A 23,496-nucleotide genomic window follows, 5' to 3' on the forward strand; every position below is an offset into this window, starting at 1 on the left:
CCCTTCATCACCAGTGCACCGGGTCACAAGATCGGCCTCCCTTGGCTTCAACGCCATAACCCCACCATCTAATGGTTGAGGATGCGAATCACAGACTGGTCACCCGAATGCCGGAGGACCTGCTTCCCCATTCCCTGTGGTTCCAAGTCGGTTGAGAGTCCTGTGGTTGCCCTTCAGCCCAATATCCCGGAGGTATACTAGGACCTGCTGGAGGTATTCTCCAAGACCCGCGCCACCGGTCTTCACCCTCATCACCCCTGGGACTGTGCCATCGAACTGCTGGCAGGGTCTGCGCCTCCGCACAGATGCATTTACCCTCTGTCGGTGGCTAAGACCCAGGCCATGGAGGATTACATCCAAGAGGCGCTTCAACAAGGTTTCATCTGCACGTCCACTTCTTCTGCGTCGGCTGGTTTCATCTTCGTGACCAAAAAGGATGGAGGGTTACATCCATGTATTGATTACCGAGGACTCAACAAAATCACCAAGAAGTACCGTTACCCTCTCTTTGGTGCCGGCAGCCATCGAACAGCTCCGCGAGGCCTGGTTCTTTACCAAACTGGACCTGCGGAGTGCTTACAATCTCATCCGCATCCGGGAGGGGGGAAGACTGCGTTTAGCACAATGTCTGTTCACTACGAGTACTTGGTGATGCCATTTGGTTTAGCCAACGCTCCGTCAGTGTTCCAGGCATTCGTTAACAAGGTGTTCAGGGACATGCTCGGATTCCAGGTCGTCGTGTAAATCGATTACATCTTGGTCTACTCGGCTACCCTGGAGGATCACATCACTCACGTTCGAGCAGTCCTGAAACATCTCCTGGCTAACCACCTGTTCGTCAAGGCTGAGAAGTACCAATTTCATTAGAGGGCTGTCTCCTTCTTAGGCTACCAAATCAGCCAGCAAGTAGTGTGGATGGACAACAGGAAGGTAGATGTGGTCAGGTCATGGCCAGTCCCAACCACCATAAAAGGGTTACAACGGTTTTTGGGGTTACCAAATTCTACTACCGTTTCATCAGGAATGTCAGCTCTGTCGCCGTCCCTCTCACTTCAAGGGTGGGCCCTGTAGGTTGGTGTGGACCCCAGCAGCCAACGAGGCCTTCCGTCTCCTCAAGGGACATTTCACCGGCCCATTGCTCTAACACCCAGATCCCATGATATCCTTTGTGGTGGAGGTGGACGCGTCAGAGGTGGGCGCGGGGGCAGTTTTGTCTCAACAACAGGGTAAGCCACAGAAATGGAATCCTTGTGCATTTTACTCTAAGAATATGCACATGGAGAGGAATACGACGGTGGCGGCGATCGAGAGCTCCTGGCAGTGAAGTTGGCATTAGTGGAGACACTGGCTGGAGGGCGCCAAGGAACCATTTGTCATCCTCACCGACCATTGGAACCTGGAGTACATACAAACGGACAGCGAGGAGGCTGAATCCGCACCAAAGCAAGGTGGGCCCTTTTCTTCACAAGGTTCAACTTCACGCTGACCTATCGCCCAGGTTCAAAGAACACCAAGGTCGATGCCCTGTCCAGTCTCTACGATTCGGGAGAGGGTCCTGTCCAGAGTGCACCTGTAATCCTTTCCTACGGAGTCGTAGCTCCAGTGGTCTGGGACAAGATATGGACATTCGCCAGGCTTTGGAGAGGGAGTCCGCACCCCTTACCTGTCCTCCTGAGCTCATCTACGTTCCCATGGGGATAAGGGACCGGCTGCTGACCTGGGCACACACAGCTATCATCGCTAGACATCCAGGTATTTCTTGCACTACTCCATCTCTGAGAAGTACTGGTGGCCCACTTTGGCGCAGGACGTCACTCGCTACGTCAACTCCTATTCCGCATGTCCCCAAACCAAATCCCCCTGGAACACTCCAGCAGGGAAACTCCTTCCCCTTCCCGTGCCTCAGCATCCCTTGTCCCATATAGCCATTGATTTGGTTACCGAACCCCCCTCTGACGGTTTCACCACCATTTTGGTGGTTGTGGATAGATTTTCTAAATCCTGTCGTTTAATCCCTCTTCCTGGTCTCCCTACTGCTCTCCAGGTCGCAGAGGCACTATTCCAGCAGGTCTTCCGGCATTATGGTTTTTCGGAGGACATCGTCTCTGACCGTGGCCACAAATTCACATCACGGGTATGGAGAGCCTTTATGGAGAAGCTCGAGGTCTCAGTCCAACGGGCAGGTGGAGAGGATGAACCAGGAGCTGGGGAGGTTCCTGAGGAGCCACTGTCAGGACCATCAGGGAGAGTGGGCTCGATTCCTTCCATGGGCAGAGTATGCCCAGAACTCGCTACCTCACTGCTCCACTGGGTTGACCCCCTTCCAGTGTGTTCTGGGTTTTCAGCCGGCCCGGGCTCCGTCAGGGTCAGATTGAAGCTCCTGTGGTTGATGAGTGGTTCAGGCGCACAGAATAAATGTGGAGCGATGCTCATGTGAGACTCCAGTGCGCCGTCCACCGTCAAAAGGAGCAGGCAGACCACCACCGCAGCGCCGCCACCGCAGAGTCCCTGGTTGTGGGGCCGTTCAAGGTTCTCCGGAGGATCAACGAGGTGACGTATAAGTTAGAGCCTCCCAGTAACTACCGTATCTCACCTTTTCATGTCTCCCTTCTCAGGCCGGTGGTTCCTGGTCCCCTAGCTGATGCTGTCCCCCACGACACCCCTCCACATCGAGAGTAGTCTGGCCTATGCTGTCAGATCTCTACTGGACTCCCGACATTGTGGGGGTCGGCTTCAGTACCTGGTGGACTGGGAGGGGTATGGCCCAGAGAAGCGGCGTTGGGTTCCGGTGGAGGACATTCTGGATCCCAACATCATCCGTGATTTCCACCTTCGCCGCCCGGACCAGCCCGCTACTTATCATCGGGGCCGTCCCTCTGGTTGGCGTCATCCTGTGGCTGGAGCGGGGGGGGGGTACTGTCACATCTACACCCGCTCCTCCCTGCCGGCGTTCAACGTCACCGGTATAGGTATACTAACCACAAGATCTGTCATTACCCACACCTGGCATCAATTATTACATGCACCTGTACGTCATGAGGCACACCTGAACTACAACACCTCCCCTATATCTGGCATTCCCTTAGGTTCAATCCCCAGTCAGTATTGATCCCGTGTTTATGCATACGCACTACTGTTATGTTGTCTCGTTCCATGTTTGTAGTTTTATTAAACGTTTCATCTGCACCTCGACTCACAGCGACTTCGTTACACTCGGGCTAGGCTGCTCCTGTAATGAATGAACAAACAGAAAATACTGTCAGCATGAGACATAAATAGCCTTCGATAAGCACTCACAATAATGACAGTATTTACTAAATACAGTCAACTAGCTACTAAGTTACTTACTCAATGGGAAAAGTTGCATTTCCCCTCGGACACAATCTTGTGGATGTCGGTTGAGATGGATGTGATTTTGATGCGCAAGCAGTCCTCGATTATGTGAAAGCCGGTTCCTGTCATGAGTCTTGATTGCATTCATAAGAGGAAAAGGAGGACTCGCAGGTGTAAGTCGTACCAAACATTGTTAGCACATAAAATGTACGTTTTTTTATTGTGCTGTATTCCTCTGAGCATGCCACTCAAACCGCACACAGGGACTAGGAGAAGTTGTCCCTCAGCTGTTTGAAGTCTTCCATCACCTCTGTGACAATGCTGCGGCCTGGTCCCTCTGCGTTTCGTTTCTTCAGTGTGCCAAAGTGCAGTAGCCTTCCAGATGACAAGTCCAAGTCGACCAACTCAAGCTTCCTAGTAAAGGCCTCCAGGTTTTCCACCATGTCCACAAATGTTTTCCCTCTTCATTGTAACTGCAAATTTAACCTGTTTAAGTGACAATGTCACCCAAAAAAGCAATACGAAGGTGGTCAGATGCTGCCCTCATTTAGCTTTTTCTGAGAAAATACACAACCTAGTCATGCAGCTCACAGAACCTCTCCAGTGCGTTCCCTTTACTCAGCCAACGCACATCGTTGCGAAGCAGGAGATCGTGGGTTGCCTTCTCTGATTCTGTCAAGCTTGCGTAGAAGATGGTGTTGGGTGCTTGACGTCTACCTGCCCAAGTTGAATATGCGCATTACTTTATCCATCCCCGTTTAGTCTGGCACACAGCACACTAGGCGGCAGGTAGCCTAGTGGTTTGAGCGTTGGACTAGTAACCGAAAGGTTGCAAGATTGAATCCCCGAGCTGACAAGGTAAAAATCTGTCGTTCTGCCCCTGAACAAGGCAGCTAACCCACCGCTCCAAGGCCGTCATTGAAAATAAGAATTTGTTCTTAACTGACGTGCCTAGTTAAATTAAGGTAAAATAAAAAATTAATAAAACACTCTGATGGATGAGACAATGCAAGCCATTCATTTGGGGGGGCAATTTCCTTCAACCTGCTGACCCTGCCCACCATAGCAGGAGCCCCGTTGACTTTTTTGAATGACAGGCCATGTTGTGTAAAAATTCTTCCAGCTTTGTGAATATAATGTCTCCGGTGGTGTTCTTTGAGGGGAATCAGTGCCAGCAGCTATTCTTGAAATTCATTTCCATCAAAATAACAGACATGTACACACACAACTGTGCTTCCGTCAGTGTTGTCAGTACTAATCAATAGCCAGTGAAAAATGCTCAGCCTGATTGAGCCCCTCTAGAACAATCCTATGCACATCATCCGCCAGTGCACGGATGTAGCGGCCGGCTGTTGACACAGACAGGGGCACCTGTTTGACAGTTCCTCCAAAACTGTCACCATGTACCAAAATACCTGCGCGTCTGTGAAGGGCATGTTGTGTTTGGTTAAAACCCGGGAGGCACTTGTGACCTATTGTTGGGTCAGGCCACAAAGGAGCATTCTTGTGCCGTGTGTGTAGCTAGCAGTTAACACTTCAATTTCTCTGTCTGGGCCGGGAAGGCCACTTTGAAAGTGCCATGCATAGATTCATAATGACGTCTGAGATAACAAATAATTCAAACAGCGACATTTTCATTGCAAATAAGACACTGGCTTGACATTGGCGAAAGATTGTAAGATGAACGCATATCTCTGTCCATTCTTTCCTGAAACTTAGATTTTCATTATCCACCTTTCTTTTGATAGGAGTGGTTGATGTTCGTAGTAGATAGGTAGTGGATGAAGTGGTTCTACTTTGAGAGTGACATTTTCTCTTGCTAGCAAGCTAATTGTTCTGAACTAATGTGGCCATTCGAAAAAAGTATAGCCTACAGTAGGCTACATAGACCTGTTTCTCCCCACTAATCACAGCACAGAGAAATAGACAACAATAATAACTTAATAGAAACGTTGGGGATTTTATTAGTGTAATCAGATCAAAATTATTATGTTACTGTCATTTAAATGATGTACTCATCAGATGTGTTAAAACATTTTGTTCAATTTGTTGTGTAGGCCTATTAATTGTGCTAATATTTTATATGCAAATTATGTTCTGGCCCGCCGACTACTAGCTCCGAAAAATGTGGCCCCCATGTGAAACCTAGTTGTGTACGTACATTCCCACACAAAGACTACTGGATTAACCAAGGATGTATGCATTTTCACAATTCTGAGAGAAACTTAACATGACACACTATTAGTACTGTCTTCTCCGAATGTATGAAAACAGAAAGATTGTTTACCGTGAGAACAGACCATAAATTGCATTACCAAAGAGGCATTACTCCGAGATATTCAGAGCCTGGTGTGAAGGCAAGGTCAGGGTCCTTAAATGCTATAGCCACTCTGAGTAAACCGATCAGCTAAACGGCTAGTGGGGTGACGAAGGTCCATCATTCTATCACATTATTTAACATGTCCTCCAAGACGACTGAATAAAAAAATGCTGCTGCTTCACCAGAACTTGAACTATACCTGGCCCGTTTGTCATTCCTAATATTACAATATTCATCTCTGACAGGTTTACACCCACCCAGGTTAAACGGGGAGCAATTGCTGAGCCATTCATCATGCTCCGCAGCAGGCTCAGCTAAATGGGCTGCGGCTATAAATATTAGTAATCAGCAATAAGAGAAAAAGCACAAATCTACAATGCAGAACTAATAATAAATTCATCACAGTCTGCTCTTTTATTAATCTGGACTGGGCTGGCCCTGACTGACTAAAGACAGCCAATGCTGTAAAATTAGTTTTATATTGTTACATGTATTATATAGTTTTATATTGTTACATGTATACTGTTTGATGCTGTGTTACTGTATATACTGTGCATTATGGCAAAACAGTCAGGGTGCACCCAAATGGACAGGTTGTTTTAACTACAAGTCGGCTTGATGAGCCTGAAACCTCTAGTGGTTTCCCTGGGGCCTCATCTCACAGGACCATTGTGTGTATATGGACCCCTTCAGCTCCTCTACTGGGTGAAATGAGTATTGCTGTGATGACCTATCCAGGTTCCACACAGGAGTGTCTTTGTGTGCCCACCTCCTTCTGAGCTCCACTAACACACTACTGACTCTGTTCCCAGCCAAGGGAAACACACACAGCGGGCTACAGCCAAACGGCTTGCACTACAGGAGCAGGTACACACTTCCAAATCCATGTTTCAAAGTTCAGAACGCATCCCGACGCAAAATGACATGCTACTTACATGCCTTTTCAAGAGCATATTTTCATCAGAAAAGCAGCCCAATATTACAGGAAAAAAGAGAGCCAAACTGTGGGTTAAACTGTGTTCAGCAGTTTATGATGGAGGGGATAAAAGCCCGCCTCAGAGTCCAATGAAAACATCTCTTGCATTTTACAGACACCCTGCCATGCTCCAATAAAACGGCTCATTTCCACTCAGCGGTGGAACTGCTCACCTTTATGCTAGTTGGGGCTTTGTGTTATTTACTACCTCTAAAAGCCTTGTGCCTCTGAGTGCTAGTCTCAGCAGGGTTAGGGCTGGGGCTGAGAGAGAGAGGGCTGGGGATGGGGCTAGGGCTGGTGAACAGAGGCAGATCATGTCACTTTCTCAGCAGCAAGCTACTCCATAAGCGAACAGAAACACTCATGACAAACTTCACTGAAAGTGAAGTACTATAGAATAAAGTACTAAATATTTAATATGTTGGATACTTCTGCCCCCTCAACCAGTCCCCTTTAAATAAAACATAAGTCGGACATATAATGAGAAGCTGAGTTATGTTAAAATGTTAGCGGGCGCTGCTAAAAATAGACTGTATAACAAAGTGGATCCATCACAAGGTGAGTGAGTGTCCTGATAATAAAAGTGACTACAATACAGGACCGTTTGCTCGTAAGAGTTAACGACGCGCATAAGACACATGTCATTTCAGGTGCTGCACCCCCCAGGCCGCCACAGTCCAACCTGCCCCGTGACAAACAGCACATCCCACAACTTTCTCTCTACTCTGCCGTGTCCCTATCCTGCCCCCCAACCCCTTCCTTCCTCCCTTGTTGTGACAGGCTACTAAACTGATTGAGCCCATGCTTGGGATCTGACACGGAGGCGCGTTGCCTCCTATTTGTTGATTACTATTGATTTTCTTTGATACTTCATTTAAAAATCAATAGCCCGGAGAAAGAAAAATAGGCACGGTTTACACATACTTTAACATACTATTGTCCACTGGAGGCGGCTTCAGTTTTGGCAGAACCCTGGCAGCAATTAGGGGGAGAGCTCTTAACAGGTGAAAGCCAGGGCCTCAGATCGATAACCATTTTTCTTCCCCAATCACAGAAAGTGGCCATAAATTAAGCTCATCAGTGTTATTCTGTGGACAGCTGTGATGCACATAACGTCTGCTTCCATCGCCTTGTCACTCAAAGCACCCCGCCGAAGGCAGCGCTGTCCTCTGTGCCTGAGAGGGTGTCACAGACAGGGAGGGGGAGAGAGAGTGAGAGGGAGAGCGAGGGGGAGAGAGGGAGAGAGAAGAGGGACAGATGGATGCATCACCTGGAGTTCATGCGTCCGCGGAGCTTCTTTGCCTTCTTGCGTGCCTTCTGCCTCTCCTCTCCGTCCTTCACACTCTCAGAGGAGACAGTGCTGTCCGTCACAATGTCCACTATGTACTTCTTTAAGGAAAGATGCTCCTGAAACACATGCAAACATTTCATTACAACTAATCTCATTATTAAAAATGTGTCCAACAGTGTAAGCAAATGTGATGCTGATATGAAATTGTAATGGACACAAGGAGTGAGGAAAGAAGGTTAAATGAAAAAGGCAGGCAATTATCTAGGGTCCCATTTTTCCTTGGTAGACATAACCTCTGGCACTGAGAAGCCTGTGAGTCCACCTGCTGCCTGGCACCCATGGTAATGCTGAATTAGGTAGAGGTTTTGCTTCCAGTCTAAAATGTGCCACACCAGGTCTGTCAGATCAGATGCTGCTGATATCTCCACCAGGAGACAGAGGGATGAAACCCAATTTAAAAAACATGATGTATGTGCAAAAAAATCAATTACCCAATTATGCTGTCATCCAGAATCCTAGAGGATGGAATGGTCTAACTAGATAACAGTATCCATTCAGCAGCCTGGCATGCATGAGGCATTCCATTTATTTTTGTTAAGTGTTGGCAGTGCACCTGCTGCTTGAAAAGGGGTTTCAGAAGAAACTCTTGAAAGAACGGTGTTATCATAAGCACACTAGAGCTAGAGAAGACCTACAGTTAACCATGTGCTAAAGTGCTCAATAATCCATGAGCAATAGCGATCACAAACAGGATCGGGAATCAATTCTTACGGCTTCACTGTTTTGACTTATTGATTTGTTATCAACCTGATCAGAGGCACCCTTACGAAAAAAGATTGCAGTCAGAGTGCAGTATAACTGCAGTCCAACTTCAGTATGCTGCAAATACTGTGTCTAATATATATATATATATATATTTTACTGCAGTAATGTTGCAATATAACTACAGTTACAGTACCATGTAACTAGTACACTGCAGTGCTTCATTCTATAGCTAAAGGACTCCTGATACATCCAGGAGTGATAAGTATAATTTTTTGGCTTAATCTGTTGTATAGTTGTTGTTTTTTGCTAGCTAGGGCTATCTACTTTAAGTCTGTCTTCCCAGTAGCCTACTTGATGTGTTAACTGCTGACTGCTCATAAATTGCAGATGATTGACACATTAACCAGGATTACTGTTGGGGATAGGGGGCAGTATTGACACGGCTGGATAAAAAACGTACCCGATTTAATCTGGTTACTACTCCTGCCCAGTAACTAGAATATGCATATAATTATTGGCTTTGGATAGAAAACACCCTAAAGTTTCTAAAACTGTTTGAATGGTGTCTGTGAGTATAACAGAACTCCTATGGCAGGCCAAAACCTGAGAAGATTTCAAGCAGGAAGTGGCCTGTCTGAGAAGTAGTGTTTCATCTTGGCTCTTTTTATTGAAGACTCAGGATCTGTGCAATAACGTGACACTTCCTACGTCTTCCATAGGGTCTCAGAGCCCGGGAAAACGTTGAACGATATCGAGGCAGGCTCTGGCTGAAACACTTTATCGTTTTTGGCAAGTGGCCACTCAGAGTACTATGGGCTTAGGCGCGTGCCCGCTTCGACCGAATGCTTTCTTTTCCTTTGTCTGTTTATCTAAACGCAGATTCCCGGTCGGAATATTATCGCTTTTTTTTTTTAGAAAAATGGCATAAAAATTGATTTTAAACAGCGGTTGACATGCTTCGAAGTACAGTAATGGAATATTTAGAATTCTTTTGTCACGAATTGCGCCATGCTCGTCACCCTTATTTAGCCTTTAGGATAGTGTCTAGAACGCACGAACAAAACGCCGCTGTTTGGATATAACGATGGATTATTTTGGACCAAACCAATATTTGTTATCGAAGTAGAAGTCCTGGGAGTGCATTCTGACGAAGACAACAAAGGTAAGAACATTTTTCTTATAGTAAATCTGACTTTGATGAGTGCTAAACCTGCTGGGTGTCTAAATAGCTAGCCCTGTGATGCCGGGCTATCTACTGAGAATATTGCAAAATGTGCTTTCACCGAAAAGCTATTTTAAAATCGGACATATCGAGTGCATAGAGGAGTTCTGTATCTATAATTCTTAAAATAATTGTTATGCTTTTTGTGAACGTTTATCGTGAGTAATTTAGTAAATTCACCGGCAGTGTTCGGTGGGAATGCTAGTCACATGCTAGTCACATGCTAATGTAAAAAGCTGTTTTTTGATATAAATATGAACTTGATTGAACAAAACATGCATGTATTGTATAACATAATGTCCTAGGGTTGTCATCTGATGAAGATCATCAAAGGTTAGTGCTACATTTAGCTGTGGTTTGGGTTTATGTGACAGTATATGCTAGCTTGAAAAATGGGTGTCTGATTATTTCTGGCTCGGGTACTCTGCTGACATAATCTAATGTTTTGCTTTCGTTGTAAAGCCTTTTTGAAATCGGACAGTGTGGTTAGATTAACGAGAGTCTTATCTTTAAAATGGTGTAAAATAGTCATATTTTTGAAAAATTGAAGTAATAGCATATCTAAGGATTTGAATAACGCGCCACAGGATTCAACTGGCTGTTGAGTAGGTGGGACGCAAGCGTCCCACCTAGCCCATAGAGGTTAAGGGGCAGGGCAATTTGTGATTGTTGTTGTTTTCGTAATCAGAGGCTGTATTGGAGGGGGAGTGGTTTCTCCTCTCCTAGGCAATCATCAGTTAGTACCAGGTGGTGTGCTCTTCACCTCTGTAAGGCAATTGGTATTTAGTGTTAGTGTTTCAGTCTCTGTTTTCTCAGCAGCAGCTATAAGTGGCGGTCTCGTTGCAAAAACTAAGACCGTCACCGAAACAAAGACTTCTGCAGTGTTGTTCTGAGGAGTTGTTCGAGGAAGGAAAGAGGGAAAGTGTTATCTTTTGATTTATATGTAAATGTAAGTGCCTTAATGTATTTGGACTCAAGGAGGGTTCAAAATGTATATATAAATAAAAAAATTACAAAAACATCACATTTACATAAGTATTCAGACCCTTTACTCAGTACTTGGTTGAAGCACCTTTGGCAGCGGTTACTGCATTACAGCACACCTGTATTTGGGGAGTTTCTCCCATTCTCCTCTGCAGATCTTCTCAAGCTCCGTCAGGTTGGATGGGGAGGTGACCAAGAACCCAATGGTTACTCTGACAGACCTTCAGATTTCCTCTGTGGAGATGGGAGGACCTTCCAGATGGACAACATTCTCTGAAGCACTCCACTAATTAGGCCTTTATGATAAAGTGGCAAGACGAAAGCACCTAAAGGACTCCCAGAAACAAGATTCTCTGGTCTGATGAAACCAAGATTGAACTCTTTGGCCTGAATACAAAGCATCACGTCTGGAGTAAACCAGGCACCGCTCATCACCTGGCCAATACCATCCCTACGCTGAAGCATGGTGGTGACAGCATCATGCTGTGGGGATGTTGTTCAGCGGCATGGACTAGGAGACCAGTCAGGATCGAGGGAAAGATGAACGGAGCAAAGAACAGAGAGACACTTGATGAAGTCCTGAGCACTCTGGAGCAGGTTCTCAGACTGGGGCAAAGGTTCACCTTCCAACAAGACTACGACCCTAAGCACACAGCCAAGACAACGCAGGAGTGGCATCGGGACAAGTATCTGAATGTCCTTGAGTGGCCCAGCCAGAGCCCGGACTTGAACCCAATCGAACTTATGTAAATGTGATATCTGTATTTTTTGTTTTTTATAAATTAGTAAAAAAAAATATATATATCTAAAAAACAGTTTTTGCTTTGTAATTATGGGGTATTGTGTGTAGATTGACGAAGGGGAATACATTTTTTTTATCCATTTTAGAATAAGGGTGTAACAAAGTGTGGAAAAAGAGAAGCGGTCAGAATACTTTCCGAATGCACTGTAAGTACCCGCTAGAGAAGGTTGCAGGGTGTCCATCTTTAGCATATGCATCAGATGCATATGCAAGGCACGCAAACATGCTTGATGAAAAACGTATTGGTAAAAAAGTGCATAAACTATTGTAAAGGATTAATTGCATTAATAAATATTCATGGGGCCTCCTGAGTGGCACAGCGTTCTAAGGCACTGCATCGCAGTGCTTGTGGCATCACTACAGACCCGGGTTCGATCGCAGGCTGTTTCACAGCCGGCCATGACACCCATGAGGCGGCGCACAATTTGTCCAGCATTGTCCGGGTTAGGAGAGGGTTTGGCCGGACGGGATTTCTCTGTCCCAACGCGCTCTAGCGACTCCTTGTGGTGGGCCGGGCGCCTGCAAGCTGACTGCGTTCGCCAGCTGGACGATGATTCCTCCGACACGTTGGTGCAGCTGGCTTCCAGGTTAAGCGAGCAGTGAGTCATGAAGCAGTGCGGCTTGGCAGGGTCGTGTTTCAGAGGACGCATGGCTCTCGACCTTCGCCTCTCCCGAGTCCGTAGGGGAGTTGCAGCGATGGGACAAGACCGAAATTGGGGAGAAAATGACTTGTTTATATAGAGTCAAGGATATGTTTGTATAATTCTAGAAAGAAACATAGGCCTATAGCCCATTTTAGTTTCCCTTACAATAAAAACAGTGTAATCCATTAGATCAACTTTATTCATAGATTCATTAGTAAGAGTTATAGTAATTAATAATGTCCAGTTACAGCTTCTTTTGACAAGGCAGAAATTAAAAGATAGAAATAATAATATTATAACCAGGCAGGTGCACAGGTGAATTTATTTGCTGTATTTCTAAACAAAAGCACCAGTGCATGGACAATTGTAAAGGCTTAATTGCATAAAGAAATATTTGTGGAAATATATTCATGACAAGATATAAAAACAGTCATTTGTTGATTGTGTCAGACACTGTTCCCTTATACACGTGCATTTCCGCATGACTCAATCGCATCTTCTCTTTATGCTTCGTGTCCACAGTCATCACACAGCTTCAGGGCTTTGTGTGAGCAAGCCCCACAAACAAATTGGCTGCACTGCACACAGTTTTCATAGGCACCTGCCGACTTGACATTGTGTCTTATTTTTCCCCGAGCGGTAGCTGTGGTGCCTGGGGAAGAGGGAGAGCAGGACCTGCTGCCTTGGCGGCCTGCTTGGCAGATGTAGCTTCTATCTTGGCGTTCATGTGGTTCTCACAATGCTCACATGCCAGATCCAGCATGGTGGTGAGGATGAAACTAGTGATGCACCGATATGACATATTTGGCCGATACCGATATCCAATATTTTCCTTGCCAAAAACCCCCCGATATCGATACAGTAACCGATATTTAAAATTTTAGCGGCCTTCTAAGCATTCTAGTACAGTTAAATAGTAAACACACACGGACGTGGCGGTCTAAGGCACTGCATCTCAGTGGAAGAGGCGTCACTACAATCCCTGGTTCGAATCCAGGCTGTATGACACCCAGCCGTGATTGGGAGTCCCATATGGCGGCGCACAATTGGCCCAGCGTCATCCGGATTTGAGCGTCATTGTAAATAAGAATTTGTTCTTAACTGACTTGCCTAGTTAAATAAAGGTCACACACGCAGACCAAAAAGTTATTTTGTTGGCATTTACGTATGTCCCCATTACCAGTAAAACATAATCAAAACCTATTTATTTCACTTGCTGTATTGTTTTGTTGTTCAGTCATTTCATTCTCAACCAGGATTTCCATGGAATGCAGTTTGGGTCTTTGCGTGTCAAAAACACTATTTGACCTGTCAAATAAGCTTCTTGACCAATCGGGACCTGAATATGACTGCACGTCAAATAATAATTTAACGCGTAAATCAAATAAATGACGTAATTATTACACATTGATTACACGATCACTCGTATTTCATATGTCACAACGATTCCTCGATACGTATGCTATGATGCTGGTAAAATTGTCTTATGCACCTACAGTGCTGGTCATAAAAGAAAGCTAGGTAGCTCATGGATGCAAACAATGTTCTTTTCCAAAAACATAGCAAAATGACAATCTGTTTCAGTAGCTAGCTGTCATCTAAAACAGCAGTAATTTATAAGACAGTTCTTATTTGATTAATAGTGGTCGGACCCATTTGTATGAAGCTAGCCACAATAAGGATTAGCCACAATTTTGGACTTTGCGGTTACCCTTCAAAATAAATGTATGGCATAATTCTACTATTTGTATTCATTTGCATCACTGTCAATTACATACCTTTATTTTGAAGGCAAACCGCAAATTCTACTATTGTGCCTAATCCTTATTGTGGCTAGCTTCACAACACATAACCCGGTCCGGTCGAGCCTCACTAGCCAGATGAAGCTAGGTGGCTGCTTATAACGTTAGCTTTGGGCAACAGGGTTAAGTAGCTGGCTAACTATTTTTATTAACTGAAGTTCAATTTCAATAGCTGAACAACACGTGGCAACTTAGCCAATACATACTCACGAGGATTCCCAAATCATTGCTAAGAATAATGAAAATGATTGCAGTTTCTACTGGTCATTGTTTTCAGGCTGGTTGTATTGGTGCTAGCTAGGTACCAAGCTAAAGCTAGCTACCCCAGAAGTTGTGGTCGAACAAATAATGCTTTATTACCAACGCGGTATTGTAAACACATCGTTCGTGGCCGGCGTTTGATTGTTTGCAGACTTTTTTGTACAGCTTTGACAGTACTACTGTATCTTTTTTCACACGCAAAAACCCAAACGGCGTTCAGTAGTATGTATGTTGTGAAGCTAATAGCAGTGACGCAATTACTGTGTAACTCCGGTAGGACAACATCTGAAAAATAGCGCACTTGGTAGTGTGTACCGGTGCTCGACCAGTCGGCGAAAGCCAACATCATCCACGACAGAGAACGGTTGATTGTCAAAGGCAATGAATTCCATTATCTTGGCTTTAATGGATTTCGCCTTTGAGTTGTCTCGCTGAAATTTTCTTACTCTTTCAAATGACTGTTCAACTTGTTGACTTCTCGATCCACACAGTAGACATTGTGGGCTAGGTTAGGAATGCTGTGTTGTACGTGTAGCGCAAAATGTTACGTGGCGTCATTACGTCATGTAATGATGCCACGTTATATTGGTATGCACGTCAGCTTTGACATCAGTTTTTAACATCGGCTTTAAACTAGACATCGGGCCGATACTGATGTTGGTATTTTTAGCTAATATCGTCCGATTCTGATATGTTCACCGATATATCGTGCATCCCTAGATGAAACACTTATTTACTTGACATCTGTACACCGGTGAGTGTGTTTACCACTCTCCTTCACTGATGTGGAGTACAGCACAGCTGGTATGTTGGTTTGCACAGTCGGGGGCAGCTCTCGCCCGTTTTGTTCACAGTTCTGAGCAGGCTAGTCTTCTTTGCAATCAACTTGTCTGCCAGGGAAATTGATGTGAAGAAGTTGTCCATGGTCAGATTTGCCCATGTAAGGCTCCACGAATCTCAAAACCACAGTCTCAGACAGTCGCTAACCCGCTGGCCTGGTTTCACCTTTCCCCTGATATGGAAAGCCATTGAGCAAGTACTTGGTTTAGACATCAGCGGCTAACCAAAACTTAATTGAAGTCACATGCAATTATCAGTTTCTATCGCCCATTTATCCATCGAAGATAGAATAGCATATTGTAATTTTACATTTATTATGTTACTAGTTTTTGGTTAGTAGCCAGAACGATGCTGCCACGTGAGTGGCCATGTGCTGAAAGCATGGACAGCACGGATATTCTTGGAAAAAGTTACATTTGGAAAAAGAGCTGCACCTCCTGAATTTTGAGTTGACAAAAAGTAAGTCATATAAACTGCAGAATGTGCTATTTCAGATACTATATAGAAATCTAAATGTTTTACCTGCATGTGACTAAAGGAGGATTTGATAAAGTGATGATCCTTTCCCTGCATCTGTCAATTACAAGATGTTACCCATCTCTTCATGTACAATTTCACAACTGATAGGCCTAATATTGTCACTCATCAGATTGTCAATGCAATCTTGTCTATAGGCTAACTCTTATTATGTTTGAAATTCATTTTGGTATAGTTTCAATGGGCCGGCTGTGCAGGCTGACTTTACAAAGTAAAACATAAAAGAGAATGTATCACGCAAGGCGCGTGGTCAAATGATTAAAATAAGCACCAACGCTGATAAATAGGCATAACACAAAATTCAACATTACACTATTGTTCTAAATTAAAATCAACCTCAGCTATGCCTAATTTAAATTCGATTGTGAAGTAACTTGCACAATTTTCGCCCATTCCACATGTTCATTCAGTGGGCTGGCATCGTATGAGTCGCTAGATAAAATCAATAATATGTTTTGCATTATTCTAAAAGGCCTACTGGCTACATGTAGCAAGTTTTTGTTTCCCTTACAATACATTTGATTAGTAATAGAGTTGGACTAATTGCTTAGTCTTAGATGTGAGGTATTTATAATAAATCATACATGAGTTCCATTTAAATAGATTTGCTTTCATATTGTTAAGGGACAAAGTTAAATTTATATATTTGTTCTTTGTTGTCACTTATTAAGCATTCTAAGTATTTGTTATTTTTTGTGGTCCACAAAGGATTCCTGTAGATCATGAGTTATTATTTTTCCTATTGCCATTATCATTTATTTTTCACGTTAATTATATATCCTGAGACTTTAGAGTATTCTGAAAATATTGGTTTCCTGTTCCATCTCCCTCTCCTCCAACCCTAGCCAAATCAGGCCCTACCCATGCGTCGTCGCTCTCCTTCTCCCCCACTCCTCTGATATCATTTCTCCCTCCTGCTAAATCCTTCTCCCTTCTCATTCTGCCTCTTCGACCCTATTCTCCTCCCTTTCTGCAACCTATGACTAGCACTGTCCCCTTTACTCCCGGCCAGCCCGGCCCTCCCCTCTTGCTCCGTGGTTGAATGACTCCTTGCGAGCTTACAGAACAGGCCTGCGGGCATCTGAGCGTAAATGGAGGAAAACTAAACCTCCGGAGGACCTATCATCCTTTCTACCTCCTCTTCCTCTGTATCCGCTGGTCGACCCCATCCCCTCCTTTCTCCAGACCCTCTCTGGAGGCCTTCTCCCATTCCTCACCAACTCATCCCTGACCACTAGCTGCGTCCTCTGACTTCAAAATGGCCAGAGTCACTCCCCTCCTCAAGAACTTGACAATTCTCACGTCAAAAAGTTTCTCCAAAATAGCCCCTATTCTAATTGAAATTTACAATGAAGCATGTGTAAATGGTTCTCTCCCACAGACTCTCACTCAGGCAACCATTTGCCTTATTAAAAAAAAAAAAAAAGACCCTCTTGACTGTGTATCATACTGTCCAATTAGCCTGCTAAATGTTGACTATAAAATTCTAGCCAAACTTCTGGCAATGCGTCTGGAAACAGTCCCCCCATCAATTATCTCTCCGGATCAAACAGGATTTATTAAAAATAGACACTCATTCTTCAATCTTCGATGATTATTTAATGTTATATATAATCCTTCTGTCAGCAATACCTCTGAAGCCATTATATCCCTGGATGCGGAGAAAGCGTTTGACCGGGTGGAATGGAAATACGTTTACTGTTTGCCCTTGCCATAGAACCACTTGCAATAGCACTTCGCTCCGACCCCCATAAAAAGGTATAGTCAGATATGGACACAAACACAAACTGTCTTTATATGCAGAGGATTTATTATTATACACATCCAACCTTTCTGTCTCTGTTCCTGCTGCCCTTGTCACTTTCGCATTCTTCGGTCACTTATCAGGGTATAAACTGAATCTTAGTAAAAGCGAATTGATGCCGCTTAATATGGCCGCAAAAAATTCCCCTTTACATAACTTGCCATTTAAAATTGCTCACAGTAGTTTTATTTATCTCAGGGGTACAAGTCACAATCAGATTTGAAAACCTTTTTCAAGCCAACTTTGCTCCTCTTGTAACCGGTACTGAGGACGATTTGTAACGCTGGTCTTTGCTACACCTATCCTTAGTCGCAATAATTAATTATATTAAAATGAATACTCTCCCTGAATTCTGATATCTCTATCAGTGCCTTCCGATTTTTCTTCCCAATAGATTTTTTTAAAAGATGGACGGCCTAATTCTACCTTTTACATGGGACAAAAAGCCCCCCAGGATACGAAAACAGCTTTTGCAGAGGCCCAAACTAGAGGGCGGTCTAAGTCTGCCGGATTTCAGATTCCATTATTGGGCCGCTAACCTTAGGATCATTCAGTACTGGTTGCAGAGAGATATTCCCACCCCCAATTTGGCTAGAGATGGAGGCCGTCTCATCTATACCGGCATCATTATCTTCCCTTGCTCACTCCTCCATACAGGCCCTTACTCCTCCTTCACTAAAAATAGATGTGTCAAAACAACATTGAAGATGTGGAATCAATTTACCCACTTTGGGTTTCAGACAACCTCTTCTTTGGCTCCGGTAGCCTCAAACCCAGCTTTTCCCCCCCATTTTACATTTTAGTCATTTAGCAGACGCTCTTATCCAGAGCGACTTACAGTAGTGAATACATACATTTCATTTTCATTTCATGCATTTAAAAAAAAATAAAAAATTGTACTGGCCCCCCGTGGGAATCAAACCCACAACCCTGGCGTTGCAAACACCATGCTCTACCAACTGAGCCACAGGGAAGTCCATCCGAGATGTCGTGTATGCACATACCAGGCCCCCATCTATGGTTGATGGTGCTTTCTCAACATGGTCTAGTCTCGGGAATTAAAAGATTCAGGGATCTGCATATTAACAATACATTTAGTACGTTTGAACAATTATCAGCTAAATTTGTTCTCCCCAGACATCATTTCTTTAGGTTCTTACAAGTCCGGAGTTACGTCCACAGCATAGATCCAGGATTCCCCACCCTTCCTGGTGAAACCCAGTTCAACATTTCTTATCCCACTTTCTATTCTGAAAGGCACCTTGTCAATAATGTAGTCACATTTGCTCACTACAAACCATCTCATTAAACAATATTAAGTCCTCATGGGAGGAGGAACTGGGTGAGGAAATATCTGATGAACTATGGGAAGGGACACTCAAAAGGGTACATAGCTCTTCTATTTGCGCTCGACACGGTCTCATTCAATGAAAACTCATTCATAAGGCCCACTGGACCAAAGCAAGATTATCCAAAATATACAAGGATGTGAACCCTAATTGTGTATGATGTAATCAGTCTCCTGCTAATCATGTACACATGTTGTTTCTTGTTGGTTTCTGGAAAGACATCTTTAACACGCTCTCAGAATTAAGTGGCACACAGATCGAGCCCGACCCTTTTATTGCACTATTTGGGGTTTCCTTACCCACAATACAATTGACCAAAATGAATAAGGATGTAATTTCCTTTGTCACTTTGTTAGCGAGACAATTAATTTTACTTAGATGGAAATCCTCTGCACCCCCTTCTCATGCTCTTTGGATTAAATCCATTTTGAATTGCATAAAGTTGGAAAAAATTAAACACTCAATGGGTCTGTAGACAAATTCTATGCAATGTGGGCTCCCTTCTTTTCTTACGTTAAAACTACATTTCCCTGCAGTTCCAGAGTGATGTATATTTATATATTGGTGATGTAAGAGGCCTGGTATGTGCATACACGACATCTCGGATGTTAAGGACTGTATTATCTGTGCTTGTTAACCTATAACAACTGTATCAGAATATATATATTTTTTCTTGTCTTTTTCTTTTTTGTATATGTCTGTCTCTCTCTTTGTTTTGCTGTATTGTTGTCTTTGATGTGTTGTTTTATATTACTACCAAATAACTTACAAGTGCAATTATTTTGTAAATGCTGGTGTTAAAAATTCAATACAAAGTAAAAAAATAACAAAAAAAATAAAACGCTATCACCTTTTCTTTCCAAAACACTTGAGCGTGCCGTCTCTGACCAATTATCTCACTCTCTCAGAACGAGCTCCTTGAACCTAACCAGTCAGCCTTCAAGACAGGTCACTCATCCGAGACTGCTCTTCTCGGTTACGGAGGCTCTCCGCACTGCCAAAGCGGACTCTCTCTCTTCTGTTCTCATCCTCCTAGATCTATCCGCTGCCTTCAACACTGTGAACCATCAGATCCTCCTCTCCACCCTCTCAGGGCTGGGCATCTCCGGCTCTGCACATTCTTGGATTCTACCTGGCAGGCCATTCCTACCATCACTACTAGGGATGTGACAAATGGACAATTTTGCTTAAAGTTTAAACAGCCATTTAAAAAATGTTTTTCGTTACATCTACCACAATCCTTTACAGACAGAATGCAGTTACAGTAACATATCGATAGCGACAATAACCTTTCAGACAATTAAAGTGTCGCATCACATGCCTCTGTACCTTTTCAGACAGTAGAATTCTGCTGTGGCATAGAATGTTCTGTACTGTTTCTCTGGCAACAATACATTTTCCTGATTGATGTGCAGCTACTAAATGTCTTGGTCAGTGAAACTTTAAAGTACTTTTTTAGGAGAGAGTGGTCTGCACGCAGGCAGCTGGCAAGGTGCAGTTGTTCGAGATTATTTGTTCTGGCCGTGGTATCCAATTGGTAGTTACAGTCTTGTTCCATCGCTGCAACTCCTGTACGGATTCGGGAGAGGCGATGGTCGAGAGCCATGCGTCCTCTGAAACACAACCCAGCCGCACTGCTTCTTGACACAATGCCCGCTTAACCCGGAAGCCAGCCGCTTCACTGTGTCGGAGGAAACACCGTACACCTGGTGACCGTGTCAGCGTGCACTGTGCCCGCCCCGCCACAGGAGTCGCTAGTGCGCGATGGGACAAGAACATCCCATCCGGCCAAACTCTCCCCTAACACAGATGACGCTGGGCCAATTGTGCGCCGCCTCATGGGTCTCCTGGTCGCGGCCGGCTGCAACAGAGCCTGGACTCAAACCAGGATTTCTAGCAGCACAGCTAGCACTGCGATGCAGTCCCTTAAACCACTGCGCCACTCGGAAAGCCCCTGGTCGCCTAGTGATGGACGTTAGTCCCGCTTCAGACGTGGCATTCCTTTACAGACAAGTAAAATGCCCGTTTGTATCTCCAGAGAAGTTTTTGTATCAGCATTTAAAAAGTTGTAGTGTACCCTACCCTAACAGACAAACATGCCATAGCCGAGGCGTTTTCAAGGGGCCACATCCCATTATGTCAGAAAAAAAAGAAAGAGTACCCCGTGCTCGCAAGACTGTCTTGAAGATGCCTCTGTATCCCAGGGACATCGGTGCCAATGGATAGGCTAGGAAATTCTTGAGCCTTTCAGTCATGACCGTGTCTCTGCCTTGCTTGAGAGGCAGCTGTTCAGTAATCTCTCTGAGAGCCTATCCCCTCTAATGCTCATTCCATTTACTTAACGGAATTGTTCAAAAACATGAGCCATCTCAGAAATCACATTAAAAGACAGAAAGGATCTTAAATATTAACTCATCTACAGAATTAATTGATATCATGACCATGTCATTGCCTAATGCTTTTATTTGAACTTAACTATAAGATTATTTTGTATCATGACAGGTCATCTGATGAGGATGTGTGACAGACAGGTGTCTGGATGAAGCAGGAAGACAATAGGCCACAGAGCCAGGCCTGAGGGCAGGGCTCCCTCACAATACCTACCACACACTGCTGTTCTGTTCTGTTCTGGAGGGAGTAACCAGAGGGCTTTCTAAACATCACACACCCACAGCGCCCAGAGAACAGGCCTCTTTAGAGCACAATCTAAGACACATGACTCAGAGGTTGGCTTTGCACTTGGTGTGAAATAGACAGCGGTATGTCATGTTGGGCACTTGATCCAGCGACACACACCATCCATGCAACTTGCTCACAGGACCTTTGTTTTATGGAACGGAATCCTTTCTGTGACATTCAAGTAGCACTTGCAACACAGAACATGATAAATATGACAGAGTTACAAAAAAATGCACATTCATTCTCTATGCATCTTTCAATGTTTAATGCCTTCCATTTTTAGAAGTCTTTCAATGAACATTTTATCTTCCAGGAAATCTGAACTGCAACTTCACTCCTTCAACTAGTTCAAACGGTCTCTTTACAGCTCTGTACACTTTGTTCTAACAGCCTGGCAGAGACAGGGGTACTTCAGCTGGCACTCTGTGTATTTCAACAGGGGTCTCTGGCCACCAGAAGGGATTCATCATCAACACCACCCTTGTTTACTGCTGGCTCCAGGAGGTCAACTCTCATACCCAGAAGCCGGAGTCCATCACAGCCTAGTGATCCCTCTTTTGGCCCAGGCCTGTCCCACAGCCCCATTCTCAGAGGCCCAGCTGAGGGTGCAGGAGGGGGCTGGGAAGGGATGAGTATTCCCTTGGAGAGGTCACTGGTGTTTTTGTGCTGCTGTGTCAAGGGTGACCAATAAATAAATCCAATATGTCCAACCCGAGGGGCCCTGGACATTGCATATATCATTAAAACAGGACATTTGACAACTAATAAGTGTAAGTAAAGAGAGTGATTGTAATCCCAGCCGTTCTCTCGGCACATCGATCCAGCCCTGTTGATAATCATTGTATTTTCTATTTAATTCGCAAGTCCTTGAAAATGAGAGAAAATGACTAAATATGAAGCCTTGGGGCATCTGCCGCCCGCTTCCACTGAAAAACTATGTAGTGACCTCTGTAAAGTTCAGCCAACCATCTTCATTTTAATTAAAAATCTTTCATTCCAGCAAGAGTTATGGAACTAGCTGCTGGAAAATTGTTGGCAGTTGCATGAATGAAATACTGCACACCAAAATGAGCAGGACATAAATAAAGAAAGGCCAGCATAGTCTATCTAAACAAAAATCCCAGGACATTTCTCCAACGCCTGCTTGATTGCCCTCAAAAGCTGAATGAAAATGTGGGACAAAAGCAGGGCTGAATAGCCCATAATTGAAACATAGCGTAGTAAATGACAAGAGCATGTCCAGTACAGTTGTCTTGTCTCATCCAATTACAACAAAGAAGAGCAATTATTACGCAGGGAACACCATGCTGATAATCCATAGTATATACACTACAATCGTTTGGACCCATTAGCTAAGCCATTTCATACCCCACCAGTCACTACTATTGTAAAGCATAGCCTACATTGCATGGTTTAAAGGCAGTCTGAAGAGGTAGTGTGATACTGGCTGTGGCCATAGTACTGTATTGGAAAGTTGCATGCCTTCATTGCCAATGCCTTGTTTATCATACTGTCAAACAGAGAAATAGGCGTCAGTTGGAAAGCAAATGATTAAGAGTGGAAGGTGGTGGGATTAATGATCAGCCAGTGAGAACAGGTTTGAATGAAGGATCTGCTGGGGCCAAAGGTTTTGCATATAGCACCAACAGTTGTCAGCCTCACAAAGAGCAGCATGGTGAAAAGGAAATCTCATATTGCAGAACAGGTTGAGAAGCCTCCTTCCTTTAAAACTTGTTGGGGCTAGGGGGCAGTATTTTCACGGCCGGATGAAAAACGTACCCACTTTGAACAGGTTACTACTCTGGCCCAGAAACTAGAATATGCATATTATTAGTAGATTTGGATAGAAAACACTCTGAAGTTTCTAAAACTGTTAGAATGGTGTCT

General features: G+C 44.2%; 1 protein-coding gene across 6 annotated transcripts in view; it reads right to left on the reverse strand.

Annotated features, from left to right (window-relative positions):
* The window catches only part of LOC106561156 (S phase cyclin A-associated protein in the endoplasmic reticulum), a 140,549-nt gene that overhangs the window by 50,443 nt on the left and 66,610 nt on the right, over window positions 1-23,496 (reverse strand). For all 6 annotated transcript variants that reach the window (XM_045688220.1, XM_045688219.1, XM_045688216.1 and 3 more), the window contains one exon: window positions 7,900-8,036. In XM_045688220.1, coding sequence (XP_045544176.1) covers window positions 7,900-8,036 — 137 coding nt within the window. The remainder of the gene's footprint in view (window positions 1-7,899; window positions 8,037-23,496) is intronic.

The sequence above is a fragment of the Salmo salar genome, chromosome ssa10 (genome assembly GCF_905237065.1).
Source record: "Salmo salar chromosome ssa10, Ssal_v3.1, whole genome shotgun sequence".
NCBI classification, from domain to species: Eukaryota; Metazoa; Chordata; class Actinopteri; order Salmoniformes; family Salmonidae; genus Salmo; species Salmo salar.